The following is a 23,519-nucleotide window of genomic DNA, read 5'->3' on the forward strand; positions in this document are numbered from 1 at the left end:
GATTCCCCAGCGATGTGGTTGAAGCTGAAAATTTGGGAACATTTAAAAATAGACTGGATAGGATCCTTGGAACACTTAGTTATTAATGGACACTAAACGAGCACAATGGGTCGAATGGCCTCCTCTCGTTTGTAAACTTTCTTATGTTCTTTATAGCTGATAATTTTCCTCCTGAAAAGTGACATAGGTGACTTTGACCTGTGTCGAGCTGCCAGATAAGGATCTCGCATTCTCGCTCTGGTTTCACTTTTCACAGACAAAGTTCAGGAGCACATTGAGCACACTTATACAAGGAATATTTGATGGTGGTGCTGGTGGTGGTATTATTATTTGTATTATTATTATTATTAATAATAATCATCAGTAATGTAGGGGTTATCCTTGGGGAAAAAAAAAAAAATCGATGGACTAGGTCAGAACCTCCCCCCATAGCTCGCGGGACATCACAGAGCTATCAGAGTAGCTCTCAAGTTCAGAAAGGTTAGAGACCCCTGGTGTAGAGTATGCAGCAGGAACTGGCAAGGTCTTTTTGACTACCAATGAACATCTGAAGGGTAAATTCTCAAAATTCTTTCAGAACTCCTACTTTTTTTTATGTGTTTATAAAATCCCTCTGTGACTAATTTTCCTGGTAAATAAAGACAATGGAGAAACACACCACTTCTGGGGACCATCCCTGGATATCTATCAGGAGGCTGAGATATCATCATATATATATTTATTTATGCTTTCATTCAGATTAAATCAACTTCCATGCTAAGAATTGTTTTATTTAGCCCTGTGTGAAGAAGGAAGTACAAGTGGAGAGAAAGCCCCTAATTCCCAAAGCCACAGAAGTAGGAAGCACTCACTTGCCACCCATTCTATGACACTCCCACACTCTGCTGGTCTCTGACAATGCGATACTGTGGTTCTGTGAAACTCCCACACACAGCCTCCCATTTTCTATTGAGTCCTGACTCACTCTCTCACTGTTTTCTATAGCTTATTACACAATGCAGTCCTGTGAATTGCTTTACATGGTAGTGAAACAGTATAACCAAGCAATATATATATATATATATACACACATTTTAAGTAAAAAAAAAATATATATATATATATTTTTTTTACTTAAAATTTATATGAAACAAAATTAAATTAAAAAATAAATACAGTAAAACAATTAAAACACATGGGACAATAACATAAAACATTATTTTAGATTAAACAAAAAATATTAGGTTATTAAAATGCAGCTTTCACACTTAAACCCATAAATACACACTCACCAGGAATAACCATCACAAGTTCAACCGTGACAAGCCCAACTTTGACAAAACATACACTAAATATCAGAAGGTTCTCACCTGAGAAAGCTCAGACTCACCCAGGCTGACCACCAGCTTACCCAGCTCTCTCATGCATCCATTCTCACCCTCTTACCATCTCTGTTAGTGAACGAGGATTGTAGAAACAAGGCATCCAGTTTGTAAGTAAAGATGCGTTCAGCTTGCCTCTCGTATAACAGGATCTCCTGGGCATAGGCAGTCTTGTATAGGGAGCACAGAAGGGAGTCGGAGGTCAGGGACAAATGTTTCACCAGCTCAGAAACCATATTCAAACTGTATTTACGCAGAAATTAAATGTTTGCACTTACAATTACAATATAATTTTGCATAGTTGCAATTTAATATAAAAAATACTTTTAACAGTATAAGTAACTACACACACTACACAACTATCACTATGGTGAAGTTGACCACTGAACCTCCCTAGCCCCCAAGTACTGTTGTCAAGGAAACCCCACAGACAGACACCCACAGGATTTGAGTCAGTCAAATCAGTTTTACTCAGGATGGGAGACTGGAATACAAAAGGCAGAGCTAGCTGCAGACAGAGAGAGAGACTGGCAGCTGCACCACAGAATCCATATAAATCACAAAAGCTTAAAAATGTAAACCAAAGACAGATGGAGGCTGATACACACAGGAGAAATCCTTCAATATCTTCATATATTTTATATGTAGTAGAAACACACACACACACGCACGCACACGAGTTTAAGGTGGCCAGCCTTTTTTAAAAGCATGCCCGCCCAACTTCTCAAACTTCCTTCAGATACAGACTCATGAGGAAACAGCAAATATAGACCAAAACTAAAGGAAATGGAAAAAAAAAAAAATCACATTGATATGAATCTAATCCCTGCCCACATCCACTCCACTCCCTCCTGAAAATCACCAGCAGGAAAAAGACACATCACGTCTCCAGTGCCTGTCTGACAAGAGAACAGACCAAGTGGATTGAGGTCACTGTCAGAAAGTGGAGGTCTGCACTTTGTATACTACCTGTCCTGGGTGGCTATACCAGGTACCTGGGCCCTGTCCTGCCCCAAGTCATAGTTCACCTCATCCCTTAACTTACACAATACCAAGCAGACTACATACAGTGTTCAATCTGCAGTCAACCCAAGTATAAACCACATGTGATTTTCCTTATTACATCAGAGGAAGAGGGGGAGGGGAGGAGAAAGAGAGCGATAGATAGATATATGCCCTCCACTTTCCTCATCAGTCAGCAAGCATAACACAGGATTGACACATCACTGCAGTATCTCCTAGCACTGAGAGACACTGAAGATAATTGATTGATTGATTGATTTTTCAGTTCATTCATTAGGCGTGCAAAAGTCTCAGGCTGAGCTGGACAGAAAGGGGAGGGAGTTTACTCTGTGGTGGCAATGTGGGAGGCGGTGGTAGGGAGTTAGGACACTCTCCTGGTAGAGCTGGAGAGGCAGACATTTCTGTGTCCAGAGTCAGGACTGATCCAGTCAGACCCAGTCCAAGCAAGACAGATGGACGCTGTAGAGAGAATTTCCTCACATGACCAGCTGTGTGGCTGCTATGCTGTTCCCTGCAGTGTCATTCTGGCAGTGTGGTCAGTGTGTCCCAAGACTGGCTGCAGTAAGACAAGTGTCACTGGAGCACACACAGTTCAGTGCTGCTCTGGTTCCGTGGCTCGCTGCCTGAGCTAGACCCCTGATTTTCCTCTGGGCACCCAACACGGTCCCCCTCCTCTTCCTCTTGTTCCACCTCTTGTTCCTCCCTTTCAAGACCCAGGCCCTGCTGGGGGGGAAGTCTGTGCCGGAGCTCCATTAGCAGGTCTTTCCCCTCGCTAGTAGGCAAGTTTCCCAGGTAATACTGAGGGGCCAGATCCACCAGCCTGTAAAGAGGAACAGAGGGACAGGGAGCAGAGAAGGAGAGAGGGAGAGACAGGAAAAAAAAAAAAAACATGAGCAAAACATAAAATCATGAAGAGAAAAAAATAAATAAATAAATTATATATATATATATACACTCACCTAAAGGATTATTAGGAACACCATACTAATACTGTGTTTGACCCCCTTTCACCTTCAGAACTGCCTTAATTCTATGTGGCATTGATTCAACAAGGTGCTGAAAGCATTCTTTAGAAATGTTGGCCCATATTGATAGGATAGCATCTTGCAGTTGATGGAGATTTGTGGGATGCACATCCAGGGCACGAAGCTCCCGTTCCACCACATCCCAAAGATGCTCTATTGGGTTGAGATCTGGTGACTGTGGGGGCCAGTTTAGTACAGTGAATTCATTGTCATGTTCAAGAAACCAATTTGAAATGATTCGACCTTTGTGACATGGTGCATTATCCTGCTGGAAGTAGCCATCAGAGGATGGGTACATGGTGGTCATAAAGGGATGGACATGGTCAGAAACAATGCTCAGGTAGGCTGTGGCATTTAAACGATGCCCAATTGGCACTAATGGGCCTAAAGTGTGCCAAGAAAACATCCCCCACACCATTACACCACCACCACCAGCCTGCACAGTGGTAACAAGGCATGATGGATCCATGTTCTCATTCTGTTTATGCCAAATTCTGACTCTACCATCTGAATGTCTCAACAGAAATCGAGACTCATCAGACCAGGCAACATTTTTCCAGTCTTCAACTGTCCAATTTTGGTGAGCTTGTGCAAATTGTAGCCTCTTTTTCCTATTTGTAGTAGAGATGAGTGGTACCCGGTGGGGTCTTCTGCTGTTGTAGCCCATCCGCCTCAAGGTTGTACGTGTTGTGGCTTCACAAATGCTTTGCTGCATACCTCGGTTGTAACGACTGGTTATTTCAGTCAAAGTTGCTCTTCTATCAGCTTGAATCAGTCGGCCCATTCTCCTCTGACCTCTAGCATCAACAAGGCATTTTCGCCCACAGGACTGCCGCATACTGGATGTTTTTCCCTTTTCACACCATTTTTTGTAAACCCTAGAAATGGTTGTGCGTGAAAATCCCAGTAACTGAGCAGATTGTGAAATACTCAGACCGGCCCGTCTGGCACCAACAACCATGCCACGCTCAAACTTGCTTAAATCACCTTTCTTTCCCATTCAAACATTCAGTTTGGAGTTCAGGAGACTGTTTTGACCAGGACCACACCCCTAAATGCATTGAAGCAACTGCCATGTGATTGGTTGGTTAGATAATTGCATTAATGAGAAATTGAACAGGTGTTCCTAATAATCCTTTAGGTGAGTGTATATAGCCTGTCCTGACCATCTTTACCTTGCGCTTGTTTTTATCCTGCTGACATAAACGGTGCTTTTGAATTAAAAAGTTTAGTAACTGGCAACATGTCAATTGTCTTATATATATATAAAAAAATAATAATAAAAAAACTGTATTAAACTCAAGCCCGCCTGACCATCCAACTGCTCAAGTGAAGCAGAAGCACTGCGCTGCCGCTGACTCCCTTGGAGAGCTTATGCAGCTTAGTACTCAGGTGATGGGGTGCTCCAGAGAATGACAAGCTTTTTGGATGTCCCCATTATACCTGGTTTAATTTTTGAACCTACTGTTGAGGCCATGTTGCACTGATCCACCTTCTCCAGGCTATCCTGAAGAAGATCAGGCAATAGATGGTGAAGGTGCCGATAGTGGATCCTCGTGGCCTTGAAGAGATATGGTTCTTGACTCTGATCCAACTGCTCAATGTGGAGCAGTGGCAGATTCCGCTCATGGTGGACTCACAAGCCCCGGACAAACTGTGGCACCCCAGTCTAGGCCTCTTGCAGCTTTGGGGTTGCTCCCTGAGTGTTTGTCAGACCTAGGGCTGTCCCATCTGTAGTTCCAATTAAACTGAGTACTGAGAGCCCCCTCTACGAGATTGCAATATTTATACCGCTGGCAGTTGATTCAGACTTTGTGTCTGAACAGAGGTCAAGACCCAGTCTCCTGCCCTATAGCAGTTATTTAGCATTTTCTGCAAGACCTGCTGGTTGGGGAATTTCCCATCCATGCTTAAGATCTACCTGGTGGCTATCTCGGCCTGCCCCATAAGAATTGAGCAGGAATTGAAGTAGAGAAGACAGATGGCTATAAATATAAAACAGAGACACACATTGGCATAGACTAGCACTAGTCTAACAATGGCAGAGACAGAGGGACAGACCGCCTCACAGATGCTGACAGAGACTGAGGTAGGAGAGGGATACACAGTCACAAACACTCACATCTCTGGCTGTATCTCAGAGACTGTGCGGATGCAGTTGTTCTGGGAGATGGTGAATTCGTGGTAAAGCACCCAGCTGGGCGGGCGGGGCTGTGGTCTACGGGACAGGTACCCTGAGAAGGGGTGCAGGTGAGCGACGTGCCGGTGAGTCAGCAGGAGGTAATTACCCGAGCCATCAACATCCCTTGCCACCTGGGAGAGAAAGAGAGAGGGATTAAGTGGTTAGGAAGGATAGTGGTAGTAAGGGAGAGTGAGTGGAGAAAGGAAGACATTAAATATTATTTTCCAACCAAATTGTGTCAGAGAGAAAGATTAAGATTAAGAAAATGGAGAGCTGTGTGTACAGAAATGTAAAGTTTGTCTGCAGAGTGTAAGAGTATCATTATTTGAGTGTGTCGGCAGAGCTTTACTGTCAGTGTATCTGAGTGATGCGTGTGTCACTGAGTTCTGCAGTGCATCTGTATATCACAGTGTTGGTGTATCAGTATTTTGGTCAGTAGAGGTGTCTCAGTAGCCTGGTCATTGTTTTCAAGTGTGTCTGTACTGTAGTTAGTGTATCCAAAGTGCTGTCAGTGTGTCTGCAGTGTGGACAGTGTATCAGTAGTATGGTTAGAGCCTTAGTGTGTCTGCAATGTGGTCAGTGCTTCACTTCGTGTGAAATGTAGATTGTGCCTCACTATGTTTGCAGTGTGATCAGTGTGAGGATGTGTCAGTGAAGTGTGGTTAATAATGATGATATCTGTTCTTTTCTGTATGCCTGCATTGTGGTCAGTGTGTCTGCAGTGTGTATTGTGTCTCAGTGTATGATGGGTTAAAAATGATTATATCTGTACTGATGGGTTGATATGGATTATGTTTGTTTGCTATTATCTGTCTGCTCTATTTCAGTATGTATCTGCAGAAGCATACTTTTGTTGTTTGCCATTCTGCAACTCCCAACCTTTATACTCTGTTGTTATCAGTCTGCATTAATGCACAACCTGTATACATTTACCATTCTGTACATAACAGCAACTGCAAAGGCTAACCGGGGCTTTCCAAAAAGAAACAAAAGACTCAGAAGACAGGTCCTAGATAACGATCTTCTAGAGTACAGATAAACAAATCCGGTGGAATGTACACAGACAGCTAATTCTTAATAAGCTTGTAACTTTATGATAGGCCGCTGTCTGATTCTAATGCTTGTAAAAATGCTTGTAACCAAAAAGATGTCAAATTTGTGTGGACTTAATCAGACTCCTGGTCTCTGTGTAAATTCACTTGAATAAAGCTGATTGACTGAAAACTCCTGTCCAAAGAATTATTTCCAACAGTATGTCTACAATGTGGTCAGTATTTCAGTATGTAAGCAGTGCAGTAAGTGCCTGTGTGTTCATTGCTGTGCATATGCATTGTGGTCAGTGTTTCTTTAATGTGTTAAGTATGTGTGCAGTGTATATAGTGTGTGGGTGCCTAACTGGGGAGAGCAGTCAACCTTGAGGAAGTAGCCAGAGATGAGTGCCCTCTTGATGTTGTTGGCATTGCTGGGCTGGCCGAAGGCGGGAGGGGATACGGGCAGCTCTATGCGCTGCATCACATCCAGGAGCTCTGCCCTGATCACCGCTGCCAGCCGCAGTGCCCCAGGACTCAGGAAGTTTTTCACACACCAGCCTGCATCCTCCTGGTCTGCAACATAGCACACAGAGCATTAGCATCACACCATCTGTGAAAGTAATATTAGCCGATACAGTTAGGTCTGCACTGTGTGACATTCTCATTGGTGGCACAGCATAGTGAAATCTATAAACAAATTTGAAGTCAATTTCTCAGATAAAGCCAGTAACATGATCAAGGTTTCATTCACATTCAATTCATTTGACTTCAATTTGGCCAAATAATAGCACTTGTTAGCAATGTTTGAGCAAATAAAAAAATAAATAAAAAAAAACTGGCAAGCAGTTTGCAACCATAAAAATATATGTATACATTGTCCAAGGAGAAAAGTGTTGTGTTGTGTATGTGGTTTAAATCAAATGGAGAGAATCACAATTAAATCAATTTTCATCCCAGCTTGTGACATAACAAAATGTGAATAAGTCCTTGAGGGGTGAATGCTTATCCATTGTAGTATTACCTTTAAATAGTTATTTTATAACTTAATACCATTTAAATAAAGTTTCTATTTATCACTGCTTGCAGATTTCATACTTAATTGTACTATATAATTGCTTGTAATAAATTGTAAATCATACTATTCAAGCTAATTAACTGATTAAGTGAATGTTTTCTATTACTACAGTCACTATCAGGGAAAATAAAAAGATTGTTGATATGATGATGATGATAATGATATGAAGGCTGAAGGACTGAAATACAATTTTAAATACCACATTGTACAAAAGCATGGTTCCCACTCTTATTAGGAAATCATTTTCCAGGGCTTTTCAAGGACATTTTCCATGACTCGTATTTGGATATACAGTGCTTGCTATACCCCGCCCCCCATTATAATGCAACCCTCATCTACCACCAGCATAGAAAACCATTGTTTTTATTCCCCCAACTATATTCCCTTGGTTGTTGACTGACTGACTGACTGACTGACTGACTGACTGACTGACTGACTGACTGACTGACTGACTGACTGACTGACTGACTGACTGACTGACTGACTGACTGACTGACTGACTGACTGACTGACTGACTGACTGACTGACTGACTGACTGACTGACTGACTGACTGACTGACTGACTGACTGACTGACTGACTGACTGACTGACTGACTGACTGACTGACTGACTGACTGACTGACTGACTGACTGACTGACTGACTGACTGACTGACTGACTGACTGACTGACTGACTGACTGACTGACTGACTGACTGACTGACTGACTGACTGACTGACTGACTGACTGACTGACTGACTGACTGACTGACTGACTGACTGACTGACTGACTGACTGACTGACTGACTGACTGACTGACTGACTGACTGACTGACTGACTGACTGACTGACTGACTGACTGACTGACTGACTGACTGACTGACTGACTGACTGACTGACTGACTGACTGACTGACTGACTGACTGACTGACTGACTGACTGACTGACTGACTGACTGACTGACTGACTGACTGACTGACTGACTGACTGACTGACTGACTGACTGACTGACTGACTGACTGACTGACTGACTGACTGACTGACTGACTGACTGACTGACTGACTGACTGACTGACTGACTGACTGACTGACTGACTGACTGACTGACTGACTGACTGACTGACTGACTGACTGACTGACTGACTGACTGACTGACTGACTGACTGACTGACTGACTGACTGACTGACTGACTGACTGACTGGACACACACACAGACCTGCAACAAATACAATTATTCAATTTAGCATAGAAAACTTTAAAATACCAATATGAAGGTATAGTAAAAGTCCAAACCGGTCCGTAAATGAATACCGATATATAGTTTTTTACGGTATACCGCCCAGCCCTAATGGGCCACGTCCGGCACAAATCACACATCAACTGACATTTTCAGCAAACTGGTGCTTGTCAATCACAGAGATCTGTAATTGAGGATGCACAACTTTCTATTTGTGCATCTGCTAGAAATATGCGTTTTCATTGGAAGCTGTTTCCACTGCTGATGTAGGAGTTTCTAAGTGAAAGAAAGTCTCCTGTTGTGAACCTAGAAATCATGAATAACATCTCCATAAATTAAAAATGCCCTTCATATACAGGTACACAAGCCCATAAATTCTTTCTTCTTTCATAGTGGAGACAAATACGTTTTGATATAGCTGCAAAAATCCACACAATTATTATTATTAGTAGTAGAATAATATTTTGAGCCATAAAATTAATGAAGCATTGAAGTAGTATGTATTTTATTTCATACTATACCTCAGCAGCCAGCTTTTTCACGATTACCTCCATTACCTTTTTATGTTGGACGCTGATGTCCTGTCGCCTGGGTCAAACCAATACTAAGGGGAAGGCAGGTGGGGGTAATGTGATTATTTAGAAACGTGAGTCTGCACCTGACCTTAATACATTTCGCCATATGAAACGTTTTATAAATAATAGTGAGTGAAAAAATATTTAACTTGCCTCCCCTAAATTCAATAAATAAATAAATAAATAAATAAATAAATAACAAATGTTAGCTGGCTATCTGACATTAGCTGGCAAGCAAGAGAGCAAAATTGCTAGGTATAATTAAACAACTGAACAGCAGATTGAAGAAAGCTTGCTCACACAAGTAAACTTATTCTGAAGTAGTGTCTCATTCATCTGTGACAAATATTTGTGTTTACATAGTCGCTTACATCTCTCATTTCACATTTCTGCCCGAGTTAGGAAAGAAACTCAAAACTCGAGAACAACACTGGGAAAGAAGTGGGTACGTGGGGTATGATCGTGTGGGTTAAATGTTGTGATTGACACCACAGCCCACCATTCAAAACAGCTATCTGGGTGGATTGTTTCAAAAAACAATTTAACTGCTGTGTAACTTTTAGCTTGTCACTGAACACCCCATACTTGAAGGACTTTTCAATTTGCTTACATAGGAAATGAAAGGAAACAAAGGCTAAATATGTTTTTGTATCCTAACTTCACCATTTTCCATGACCTTTCAAATATTTCCAGGACATTTGATAGATTTTCACATTTTCCATGTGTTCTCCATAACTGGAAAAACAGTCAATGAATTTCAAGATTTTACAGGTTTTCCAGGACACGTAGGAACCCTGAAAAGAAGTGTGCAATCATAATACACACTCGGACATTTAGACAAAAAATGCAGACACAAAATGATGACATCATAATGCATACATTTATCTTCTGGTCTCTCTCCCTTAATATCATCTGCTTCAGTTTCTCTTCCACACAAGTCATTGGGTAAACATTGGGCAAGACAGGAAATCTCTCTCCATAGCTCCCTGTCTTTTAATTTCCATCTCTGTCACTCTATTTCTCAATCATATTATTTCTGAGGGAGTGTGTGTTGTCATGGAATGATTCGGGTTACAAATGCACCAGTGTGTCAGTGGGTCAGCAGTACAGTATCAGTGAGTCAAGACATTAGTCTAGCACGTGCATGGGGAGAGGGGGGAGTGAAAGGGGTGATGACCCCTGTTACTTTGACCTGCCACCCAGAATGTGCCCTTCACCCCGAGTCGAGTACCTGCCCTTCTAATGTCCTGTGCACAATCCTGGTATCTGTAAGTGAGTTAGTGTCCCAGTGTACCATCGGTATCAGTAAGTTAGTGTTGCAATGTATTACTGTGAGTGTCTCAGTGTTTGAGGGTGTGTGTTATAGGGTGCTGGGTGACTCACGCTGCAGGTAAGCATTATAGACGTTGATGAGGGTCAGGTGGTCTCCCTCAGGGTGCAGCAGCATGCGGCGGTGGGTGGCCGCTGCCTTCTCACTGTGGGGGGGCGGCGTCACAAAGCAGAGGGGTGCTGAGGAGGGGGGGGTACAGGAAGGAGAAATTTCAAATGTTATACACTTCAATTTCTGTAAATGTATTTAGCCTCACACAAGCTTAGAAAGGTTAACACGCACAAAAGCAGACACTCTCAGACAGACAATCAGCTCGTCACACACTCACACTTCACTCTATCTAAATTCAGTTCATGAAAATGAATAATAAAAAAATATAAAGAGAATAAAGAAGTATAATATTGATTTACACATGTGTAAATACAGCATGCTTCTATCTGGAGTGTGCAGGAGTGTTTAATATCCAATGTGTCAGTGACTGCACTGTTTGTAGTATTCAGTGTGTACAGTATACAATGTATATAGTTTACTGTGTGTGCAGTATGTATAGTAAATAGTCTGTGCACTATAGGTTGGCAATGTGTGCAGTATACAGTGTGTTTTACTTTGCAATGTGTGTGGTGTGTGCTATTTCAGTCTGGTACCTGTGAGCATGGCAGCGATAGTGAGCATCTCACTGACACAGTCGAACTCGCAGGCAGCGATCAGGGCCTTGGCTAACTGGGGGTCCAGCGGCAGCTCAGACATGATGATGCCTACCTCTGACAGGTTCCCATCATCATCTAGAGCAGCCAAGTAATCCAAGTCCTCCAGAGCCTGCATCAGAGCCTCTGGGGCTGGGAGGAGAGGGTGAGAAGTGTCAGTTTGAGTGTGTGTGTGTCAGTGACCTTCAGAGATGCTCAGCATTGCCCCCACCTGGCCTGTCTAGGAACTGGCACTGGCCCATGTCTGCAATATCCAGCCTCTTCAGCAGCAGCACCAAGTGACTGAGGTTCTCCTCCCACACCCCAGGGCATGGCTGCTCAGACATCCCCTCAAAGTCTGTTTGCGGATACAGCCGGAAACACAGGCCTGGGAAATGATAGAGGAGGAAAGGAGGGGAAGAGGAATCAAGGAAGAGAGATAAGGTCAAGGGGGTAGAGGAGTGGTGAAATCTGTCCATCTGTTCTCTGAAACCAATTTGTAAAAGTTTAAAAGTTCAAAAGTTCAACTAGAAGCAATGCAATTATTGATATAAGTCCAGTGTGAAACAATACAATTACTTTCTCTCTACCTGGAACAGAGCACTGACAGATTGCACTGCCTACCTGGGCTGCTGCTGTTCACCCTTTGTCTGCGCAGCTCCGCCTGGCTGCTGCTGATTGTCCGGAACACCTGGGAATATGCTCGGATTCGTGGGTTGTAAACCTATAGGAGAGATGCAGAGCAGTGCACTGTGGGTAATGTAGTTAGATGCAGCAAGCTGAAGCCCCAAACTAACAGAGATACAGAACTGTTTTATCACAATGGTTGATGTGAAACTAATTTCTGCATCTTGTTTATTACATAATATTGGTGTCTCACAAAGAAGGTTCACAACAGGGACAGAAACACAATGAGAGACAGACAAAGTGATGCAAAGGGCATGTGCGTGTGTGTGTGCATGTGTGTGAGTGAGTGAGTGTCTGGCATTTAGAGTATGGAAATCAGCTAGCTGTCCTTCCCCATTTGTTGTACCATATATGGAAATATGTTTCAGAGAGAAAATGCTAGTGTACATCATCTCGCCATGTGTGCTGTTTTTAATCACGCCCTTAGACACACTGTGGAAAACAAAATCTTCTTACTCACCTGCATCTCTCTCCCCTTCTCTATTTCCATCTCTCTCTCTCAGCACAGTATGCAAACTAGGGCGTGGGATATCAGCAGGAATGCCCCTTTGCGGAGTCTCACTCACCCACTACCACCTCTATCTCACACCATCTCTCCCCTCCACCCCCTCTCCTCCATCCCTCCCTCTCTCAGTTTCAAGCACAGCTCTCTCCCTGTCTCTGTCTTTGTCCTTATCTCTGATCCCAAGACAGACGGTGTGAGATAGACAGACAGAGTCAGAGAGAGGCAGCTATACAAGAGTGAGAGATTAACACAGTGTAAGAAAGATAAAAGACAGTCAGACAGACACAGTCAACGTGACTCACAGTTTTGAGTGCAATTCCAGTGTCCACCACGAAACGAACATTGCTGAGGGAAAAGGAGGCCTCTCCCAAGGTGTCAGTCAGCACGACCTGCCGCCGCCCGCTCACTCCCCCAGTGGCCTCCACCTCATACACACGCTGCACTGCTCCACCCAGCCCCCTGTGCAGTGGCAATACACATAGCTCCCCCAGCTGGGGGCTCAGAGCAACGGCTTCTGTCTCAATCAGGGCAGCACACTGAGAGATCTCCTGCAGATTATGGACATGCAGAGAGAGGGGGGGGGGGAGAAAGAGGGAGAGTGTCAGACAGGGGCAGAGAGATAGTGACAGGCGGAGAGACAGGGGAAGAGAGGAGAACAGAAAGTGAGAGATAGGGGGCCAGAGATGGAGAGGGACGGAGAAGCAGAGAGGATACATTTAGAGAGGAGACCATTCATCAGACAGACCTCACTCATTCTGGTTGCAGCAGCAGCAGCTGCTCCTCAACCAGCACCTTGAACACTGGATATGTGAAATTCATTTTACTATAATGATGTAACTTAGTGATGCCAATAAAGCATTTGTTTTTTATTTTAATGTCATTATTGAACAACATCTGATGAATTTCCTTAAAGTGGTGTACAACTGCCTTGTACAACCAAAAGCAGTAATCACATTTGTTGTGGTGTGGGACAATGTACATTTCCATAATACAGTAATTGTGCAAGAGTGGTTTGGAGCACACTGACAATTCAAAATGATGTTCCTGCCACCCTAGTCTCAATTCCGTAATCCTATCAAGGAGTTATTTTCAGCCTTGAAGTGGAAGGTGTATGAATGCCACTTATATGAGAAAACCACACTTCTGCAGACCACTGATTAAGCTTGTGACAATATTACAGCTGGATATGTAACTGAAGAATGTTTTTATACCATGCTGCCTACAAAAATGATGAAAACAATGTCTATGAAAATCTACAGCCACAAGCACAAGAGAGGCTTGATGCTCATAAGAACATAAGAACAAAAGAAAGTTCACAAATGAGAGGAGGCCATTCACCCCATCATGCTCGTTTGGTGTCCATTAAAAACGAAGTGATTCAAGGATCCTATCCAGTCTGTTTTTGAATTTTCCCAAATTGTCGCTTCAACCACATCGCTGGGGAGTCTGTTCCAGATTGTGATAACTCTCTGTGTGAAGAACTGTCTCCTGATTTCCATCTTGAATGCCCTGAAGCCCAATTTCCATTTGTGTCCCGGGGTGAGTGTGTCCCTGCTGATCTGGAAAAGCTCCTCTGGTTTGGTCGACGCCTTTCATGATTTTGAAGACTTGAATCAAGTCCCCACATAGTCTCCTCTGTTCCAGGGTGAAAAGGTTCAGTTCCATCAGTCTCTCAGTAAGACATTCCCTTCAAACCTGGAATAAGTCTGGTTGCTCTCCTCCGAACTGCCTCTAGAATAGCAATATCTTTCTTGAAGTGTGGAGCCCAGAACTGTACACAGTATTCCAGATGAGCTGTAACTAGTGCATTGTACAGTCTGAACATTACTGCCCTTACTGTTCTCAATTCTACACTTTTGACAATATACCCTAAAATTCCGTTTGCCTTTTTTATTGCTTCCCCACATTGTTTGGATGGGGAGAGTGAGGAGTCCACAAAGACTTCTAGGTCTTTCTCATGCTTTACTTCATCTAGTTCTATTCCTCCCATAGTATAATTATAGTGGACATTTTTACTACCTGCATGTAATACCTTGCACTTGTCCACATTAAATTTAATCTGCCAGGTGTCAGCCCACAACTGAATATTATCTAAGTCCCTCTGCTGAGCCACCTATTTTAGTATCATCTGCAAATTTGACAATTTTGTTAACTATCCCAGAGTCCAGACCATTCATATAGATTAGAAACAGCACAGGCCCTAGAACTGATCCCTGTGGAACTCCACTAACAAACTCACTCCAGTTAGATGCAACTCCTCTAATCGACACCCTCTGTTTCCTATACATCAACCAGTTCATAATCCATCTACTTACATTACCCTGAATGCCTACAGCTTCCAATTTGAGGATCAGTCTTTGGTGTGGAACCTTATCAAAAGCTTTCTGAAAATCTAAGTATATCATATCATATGCTTTCATCTGATCTACAGCTGCAGTTGCATGTTCAAAGAACTCTAATACATTAGTAAGACATGATCTGCCTCGTCTAAACCCATGTTGACTATCTCCAAGAATATGGTTTTCATTAAGATGTTCCTCTATTTTCTGTCTAATACTATTTTCCAACATTTTTCAAGTAATGCAGGTGAGACTGACTGGTCTATAATTTCCTGGCTCAGATTTGTCCCCTTTCTTGTGCATTGGTATGACATTTGCCAGCTTCCAGTCAGTTGGCACATCCCCTGTTCTAAGTGTCATTTGGAATAATTGAGTTAGCAGCCTATAAATAATTTCCCTAATTTCTTTAAGTACTGTTGGAAATATTCCATCTGGCCCATGTGATTTGTTTGTTTTTAATTCTGCTAGTCCCTTTAGTACCTCCTCCTCATTTATCCTGATCTCTCTCAGGGTTTGACTGGACTGATTGTTAACCTGTGGCATGTTATCTGTCTTTTCGTTTGTAAAAACCTCTGTGAAATACTCATTTAAAACATTTGCCACTTCTTGTTTGTTTTCTAAGATACTTCCATTTTTGCCCTTTATCTGTTTCACTTCCTCCTTCATTGACCTCTTGCTGTTGTAATATTGAAAAAAGCTCTTTGCATTAGTTTTAGCTCTAAGAGCTATGTCTAATTGTTTTAGAACTGTAAATTTACTAGAATTTATTTATATTCTGTTGTTCACTATAATTATTAGCCCTTTAGCAATTTGCAATTTGAAAAAGACTTATGTATACCACGTTTATTTGAATTTGATTTAATGGTCGTTGATACAATTTCTCCTTGGATTACTAAACTCAGTTTTTTTGTTCAGTAAGATACAAGTTCTATTAAGATATACTTACAAATCTCAACTTAAAACTTGGGTATTGTAAACGTTAGTGGATTTTGCTGTTGGAGTGATAATTATATGTTTTTTTTTTCTGTTTTGGTTTTGAACTTTTTCACATTCTTTTGAAAATTGCATTTTATGAATAAAAAAATAAAAAAATGTAAAAAATAAACTCAAATAGGAAATTATAAAACAGGCAGAACAAGTGTGAGATGAGGCCAGACTTAGTTCAGAATTCCCCCACCCCACCCTCCTCATCAGGCTCTCAGACTCAGTCTGAATTACTAAGGCTCTGCTGCCCCCAAATGCCACAGTGCTGACACTGCAGGGTGGACAGGGGACAGAAGCTGTGATGCAATTTAATGCACTGTAGGAAACTTTACAATATGTATCTGCTCCAACAGGTAGTTTTTAAAAATTAAAGGATTAACACATTAGTAGATAGATAGACACATGGCTTAAGCCCACAGAAAACCACAGACACGGGCATAAACACAGTCATTCTATATTGAAAAAAAATCCCTGCTCTGCACTTAGTACACCACTGTGAACCATTCTACTGTTTGTTAATGCATTTTGGTATTATTATTATCAGGCTATATAATATTATTATTATTATTATTATTATTATTAATAAAACTAATACAGATAATTACTTTCTTAGACACAATCTGTCAGTCAGGTGAATCTCTCAGGTGAACACTCCCACTCAGGCAAGGCACTGAGGAGACTTGAACTAACAATGGTAAAGCACATGATGGACAACATTTGTTTGCCATCTGGCACTCTCTCTCTGTATCTCTCCCTGGCCAACTGACAGGGAGTGTCAGTCTTAAAGGGATGGCTGTCAGTTTTTAAAGGGACACAGCAGAGGAAAGCTCTCACTAATACATTCTTCAGCAAGCCTGAGTATATGCCTTTAAATATGATTAACTCTGTAGAACAGCACGGCTCTTACTGCCTCGCTCCCAGTCAGCTAACCACTGTCCCATACTGACTTGCCTGCATGCCTCCTTCTCTCAGAGCTCTGACCACTAGCCACACTGCCTACCTCAGATACCTCAGGTCTAACTTCTAGCTCACATTCTGTACACTTCCCTCTCTATACATTCTCCAGGTCTATTCACTAGCCCACACTGCCGCCCTTCTTCCATCCCTCTGTACCTCTGGGCTGGCCAAGAAGACCAGCACGTCTCCATTCTCCCTCTTGCGATGAATGTCCAGAACCATGTGACAGGCTGCAGCTGGGCGCTCCCTGCCCTGTGGCTCCCGGTACAGTGTCTCAATGACAATTAGGGGACTGCGGGAGGGCAGGGCTACCAGAGGCACCCCCTCCCCCAAGAAAGCAGTGAGGCGGGGGGTCAAACTGGGTGAGCACAGCAGCACCACACGCAGCTCTGGGCGCTGTCGGCAAACATCTCGCAGCAGCCCCAGCAGGGCATCTGAAGCCACAGTGCGCTCCTGCACTTCGTCCAACACTACCACCCCATACTGCTGCAGCAGCGGATCAGACATCAGCTCACTGAGCAGCACAGAGTCGCTCACAAACCTGGAGAGAGAGGGAGTGAGACGGAGAGATATAGTGCCTATAGGCCTTTTCACATTTTGTTGTGTAATCCTAAACTTTGTATGCATTTAAATGGGATTTTATTATTTTGATTTACACAACCTACTCAAAACTTTGAAGAGGCAAGCACATTTTTATTGTGAAGCAACACTTAATGGAATTAAAAACAAATGAATTTACATGGTTAGAGACATATATAGTCAATACCTGGTATAACCACCTTGGCAGCAATTAAAGCTGTGAGCATTTGGGGGTAAGTCTCTACCAGGTTTGTATTATTCATCAATTCTACTTCTACAAGTTGGATGGTTGGATGGGGATCGTTGGTGGACAACAATCTTCAGGTCTTCGGATTCGGATTCAAGTCTGTGGTTTTGATTGGACCACTCTAGGACATTCATTTTCTTGTTTTTAAGCCATTATATTTATATTGAAGTAGGTATTCCTCAAGGATTAGCCTGTATTTAGCTCCATCCATTATACCCTCTGCTCTGACAAGCTTATCAGTCCCTACCAATTCAAAGCATCCCTATATTGTGATGCTGCCACTACCATTCTTAAAAGTAGAGATGGTGTTACTTGGGTGATGTGCTGTGTTGGGATTACACCAAATAGTTATATTTTTGTTTAATCAAACCACAGAATTTTTTACCACATCTCTGTAAAGCGCTCTGTGGCTACCATCTGAAGTGCGCTATACAAATAAAAATGGACTGATTGATTGATACATGTGGTTTCCTGCATGCCTTTTTGCAAATTCCACATAGGAATTGCAAAATTGTCACTCTTCCATACAGGCCAAATGTGTGCAGTACTTGAGCTATTGATAACACAGACAGTTTCTCCCATCTCAGCCATGGAACACTTTCAGAGTTGTCACTGGCCTCTTGGTGACTTATCTGACCAATGCCCTTTTTACCCGGCTGCTAAATTTGAGAGGATGGCCTGCCCTAAGCAGATTCTGGATGGTGCTGTATACCTTCCAGTTCTTATTAATTGTCTTGACTGTGTTCCAAGGGATATCCAATGCCTTTGAAATCTTTGAATACCCCTCCCATCCATGTGCCATTCCACAACTTTAATCCTGTAGTTGTTTTGAAACTACAAAAATACTGGTAGTATCTTTGTTTTTAATCCAACTGTGGGACCTTACAGAGACAGGTGTATTTAATCTGAAATAACGTGAACCCCTTATATTGCACTTATTCTGTGAATTCTGAAGGCAACTGTTTTTTTATTTTTTATTGTTGCTTTCCCCCCACCCCCCACATTGAAAGTATGGTGTAGGTTGTGTAGATCAGAAGAAGAAAAAAACGAATTAAGTGTATCAAGATTGCGACAACAAAATGTGAAAAAGTCCAAGGGACAGGGAATACCTCCTATAAGCACTATTGAAAGATGGTCAGACAGCACTTAGTCATTCATAAACTTGCAAGGAGATAGGGAGTGAAATTAGAGCTATTAGAAAGTGCTAGGGCACACCCGAGGTGTGTACTGCAGTATGAGTCTGTACCTGAGAGCAATGTCAGCAGGGTGTATTAGGAGACTGTTAAGGATTTAAGGGACCTGGCCATTTTTAATCTGTACCTGAGCAGGGTGTCAGGGGTGCAGCAGTCCTCGTAGGGCACCCTGTACCCAACCTCCAATCCCAGGCTTAGGTCCATCTCGTCTGCTACACGCAGAGCCAGGCTAACTGCGGCTTGGCTGTGGGGCTGTGTCACAGCCACCAGTCCCCCCGAGAACTGCAAGGACAGAGCGTACTCTGCACACCACTGAGGGACCTGGAGGGGCAGAGAGTGAGGCACACTGCAGCTGAGATAACACTCTACACAGTCCTGGAGTACCACCTACCCTGCTGTTTTTTGTTCCAACTGAGCTCTCAATTACTTAATTGAACCCTTAATTGAAGTAATTGGACTACATTTGACTCTTTAAATTGTGTAACTGATAAAAAGTTGGTTCCTTAATCATTTCCTTATACACTTGTTTACTTAACTGTTAAAAAATATTAAAAGACTCAGACTTAGGAAATTAGTAGTTAAATTAAAGGTTAAGTAATTGAGAGCTTGGTTGGAACAAAGACCAGCAGGGCAGGTGTTACTCCAGGACAGGTTTGAGAACCAATGCACTAAGCAATTGCTCTGCATTTATAAGCACCATACTCAATACCTTAAAGGGTTTAAAAAGGGGCCAGTTGGGTTGAAGTACAGAGGGACATTGAGAGAGTCAGTGTGAGTAAAAAACATGGGGAGATGGGTAGACAGTAAGGGGCCCAGTATTTCAGTATGACTTAGTGTGACAATGAACAAGAGTAGTGGGGGACAGTACAGAGGGGTAGTGGGAAACAGTGTGGATCAGGGAGGGATAGTGTGTGATGCGTGCTGGGATGGTGTCTGACCTGAGAGCTCTTGCCTGCTCCATTCTCCCCAGACAGCAGCACCATACTGCTGGCCTGAAGGCTCTCCAACAGGGCGAACTTGGCTGCCCAGATGGGCAGCTGGCGCCGGGCCTCCAGCAGCTGGTAGTATCGCGAAGAAAAGGGTAGGCCGTCATATGGGTTCACCTCCAAATCGCCCTCTGCCCCCTCCAGCCCCTCGTCCAGTCCCTCATCCCCCTCTCCTGATAACAGGGAGCAGGTGGAGAGGGTGTCTGGGGCTGGAGCTGCAGTGCTGGGGACGGGTGATGCCGCCAGCTCTGTGTGTGTGTATCTGTTTGTCTATTGGACTGCTGAGCAAGTGATCACCTGTGCAGAGATTGAGAGAGAAAATGGAGGGAGAAAGAAAGTTAGTGAAAAGGCCAGTAAAATATTTAAATAGTATTAGGCAATAGCTGCAAAATCCAAACTGAGAAAAATAAACAAAAAATGGATCAACAAAAAACAAGTGCTTGACAACCAATGCAAAACAATAAGAAATGTAGGGATTACAGGCAAATTGCAGAGTTAAGAAATCAATGTTAAGTGGTCTTTTATTTTTTTCCAGAGCTGTAGAACTGCACCAAAAATAGCAACAGGCACAAAAATACTACAAATTCACCCAAAAAATTAAAGCGATGTCACAAAAAAGGAAAATAAGTAATTACAATTCCATCTGAAAAACTTGAAGAGAACAGACAACTGGCAATTCAAAATGGAAATTAAAAACTCCAAATACCAAGAAATCCCAGAGAACACCAGAATCAAATTTGAATCTAAATAAATTGCAAACATTATTAAATATAGGCTAACCAAAACCTTCAGGACATTCCCATAACACTGAAGGAATTAAACCAAATAAAAATCTTGAAATCTAAAAAATCCAGTGGGACAGACAGATGCTTAACCACTGCAGGAGGTCCTGCTGAAGCTGCATGAAGGCTGGGTGCTTCCCTGCCCTTTGGAAACAAGGGCTCATCACCCCCATCTACAAGAGTTGAGACAAGCTGGTCTGCTCCAGCAACAGAGAGATTTGTGTGAACAGTCTGAGGAATCCTGAACAGTAGAGTGCTGAGCTTCCTCACAGAATACAGCATGCTGAACAGAAGCCAAATCTTCTGACCAAATCTACATCATGCACAGTTCTTCAACAGGCACGTGCACAGCTCCACCAAAGGAAAGTGATCACCTGAAGTGAAAATAAACAGCAAAAGGGCAGAATTCTTTGAGCAGGGCCATGGAGTGACACAACTACAGACTGTAGTTCTGTCAGAATTTTTTCATTGGGTTAGCAAGGAAGGACAGTGCACTGAATCTGGTAAATGTACCACAGTAACTCACTTGGTGGAGAAGGTGTTCAATAATTTCCTAAATAAGAACCTTTTAATTATTTTAAACAGTAGGGGTTTTAAGTGAAGTACAAAATTGTATAAGAAACTTAAGGGACCAACTTTGTATCCATTATACAATGTAAGCAAATTACTAGTTAAATTAAGGGTTAACACAATTTTCTAATAAAATGCATATTGTTATCTACCACGTTTAAATATTCAATTTGTTTATGAAGATGAAGCAGCCTTTTGGTTTTCTGTAAAAGCATTTAAAATATATTTTCCATGTTTGTCTCTCTGCTATTACAGTATGTGTGATCAAGAGCACTCACTCAGATTCAAACCACCATCTCAGGCACATCTCTGAGCACCTGCTCACAGCTCAGAGAAGTACTGTATCAGTGTAAGTCATACACTATGAGACCTGTTACATATAGAACATGAATGTGATGGAATGGACCCATCCCTAGATTTTAAACCTAACTGAAAATATTGAATATTGAACCTTGTCAGAGGTTCTAAGAGTATTACAAATGTAAAAGTGTTTAAATAAAGTTTGTACTTGCCTGTTATGAGGGAGGATAATGCCAAGCCAAAATATAAAGGGTACATTTAAACAAAATAACTTTTCATTCTTTGGTTTGGGTTGAATAGGGGTGTGGGAGCTGCCATCTTTGTTTGGGAATGCTGGGAGGTTTCAGGGGCCATCTTTTTGATAAATCTGGAAGAGGTTGTAGAAAACAACTAAATTATTCTTACTGGTAATTTAATTAATCGTTTTTTATATATTGATAATGTCACTAAATATATTTCTTGGGTATTGATTGTGCCAATGAAATGGATTTAGAATTGTATTTTCTTTTTGTTTTTTATACATTTCCATTTGTTTCACTGGCTTGCTCTAGGGGAGTGGGCATGTAGCTGGGGTATAATACCAGGCGGTGGACGAGGTAGTTGGGTGGTGCGCTACAGTGGAGGTCACGTGGTAGAGTGCATATTTGTTGAATGCAAACCTGAGTCAATGTAGCTCTGTGGTGTTAGTTATCCTGCTATGGAGTTTTCTTTTCTGAACTGAGTTTTGTTTTGAAACCTCCTTATTCTTTTTGCAATTTTTTTTCTGTCTACGACTGTTCTTGTGTTTTTACATCTGACCCTGGGTCTACAACAACTAATATTGAAATATACTCTTTGTTAATATGGTTATTGTTAATATCTGTGAAAAAACTCTATATTTATTGTTGCTCGTTGCACTGTTTTTCAATATGTACAAGAAAATAAATGCTCTGGAAAGACCAATCTAACTTAATCGTACCAATAAAGCTTTAAAACAAAATGTGAGAGAGGAATTAAAACACAGTGAGTCTGTGTAGACCATCCTATCCCAGTATTTGTACTATTCCAGTCACTTGGAGAATGACAGGAATTCTCCCTGCAGCCTCAGAAGCTGACCAGCTAACACAGTGAGACAGAAACAGCGGGCTCACTGCACTGCATAGCACCATAGCTCTGCAGCACAACACCCTGTTTCTTCTACATTTTCCACAGCCCCCCTGTTACCCAGCACAGGCCAGGATCAGCAATGCACCCCTAGTCCAGTTGAGAAAAAGGAGAGAGGGACGAGTTGACACTGCATTTGTATGCATTGTATGGCCAGTTTTGTTATACATTACATCATTGTTAAAAGTGCTTCTTTAATATACTGTCTTAAAGAAAGTGGTGGTGCCCTCTGTAGATGGACATTGAAGCCATGTATTGTCTTGATTCCATCTTTTCATAACAGATTTAATACACTGGCAGATGTATTTTAAAAAGGAGTGTTGTGTGTGGGTAACAGCATTTGCGCTCCACTAAGTTCTCCATGTCAATTTCAGATTATTTTTTTTCCTGGTGTAAAGGTGCGCTCATCTCACCTGCGCCCAATCCCACTGAATGAGCACAAACTGTTGACTAAAATATGTTAATGAGAACTGCAGGTAGTCTGCGTTGGTAGTTTCAATTTTAAGCACAACATATTGTCCCTCGCAGCCTAAATCGAGGTAATAGGGTGCACAAGTCCAAGCTGCAATTCTACATTGGTATCTGCAAAATGGCTTTCCAGATGCTTTGGCGGGGAAGATGACATAGACTATATCCTGAAAACAAAATGTATAGAATACATGGAAACTTTATGGATGCTACTGAGCAGCAAATATGAAAATACAGATTCAACAACAGAGATTTTTGGGACAAATGCGTGAGAT

At 42.2% G+C, this 23,519-nt stretch overlaps 1 protein-coding gene across 1 annotated transcript in view; it reads right to left on the bottom strand.

The window, feature by feature from the left end:
• Nucleotides 1–754: 754 nt before the first annotated feature.
• The window catches only part of dqx1 (DEAQ box RNA-dependent ATPase 1), a 38,753-nt gene continuing 15,988 nt past the window's right edge, over nt 755–23,519 (bottom strand). Inside the window, exons 2-12 of the mRNA XM_066711682.1 lie at nt 19,934–20,251; nt 19,123–19,316; nt 17,133–17,517; nt 12,999–13,244; nt 12,129–12,228; nt 11,737–11,892; nt 11,466–11,657; nt 10,875–11,000; nt 7,005–7,195; nt 5,532–5,722; nt 755–3,204 (exon numbers count right to left, since the gene is read on the bottom strand). Of these exons, the coding sequence (XP_066567779.1) occupies nt 2,958–3,204; nt 5,532–5,722; nt 7,005–7,195; nt 10,875–11,000; nt 11,466–11,657; nt 11,737–11,892; nt 12,129–12,228; nt 12,999–13,244; nt 17,133–17,517; nt 19,123–19,316; nt 19,934–20,251 (2,346 nt within the window). The 3' untranslated portion in view covers nt 755–2,957. The remainder of the gene's footprint in view (nt 3,205–5,531; nt 5,723–7,004; nt 7,196–10,874; nt 11,001–11,465; nt 11,658–11,736; nt 11,893–12,128; nt 12,229–12,998; nt 13,245–17,132; nt 17,518–19,122; nt 19,317–19,933; nt 20,252–23,519) is intronic.

This window comes from Amia ocellicauda, chromosome 8 (assembly GCF_036373705.1).
Source record: "Amia ocellicauda isolate fAmiCal2 chromosome 8, fAmiCal2.hap1, whole genome shotgun sequence".
Lineage (NCBI taxonomy): Eukaryota > Metazoa > Chordata > Actinopteri > Amiiformes > Amiidae > Amia > Amia ocellicauda.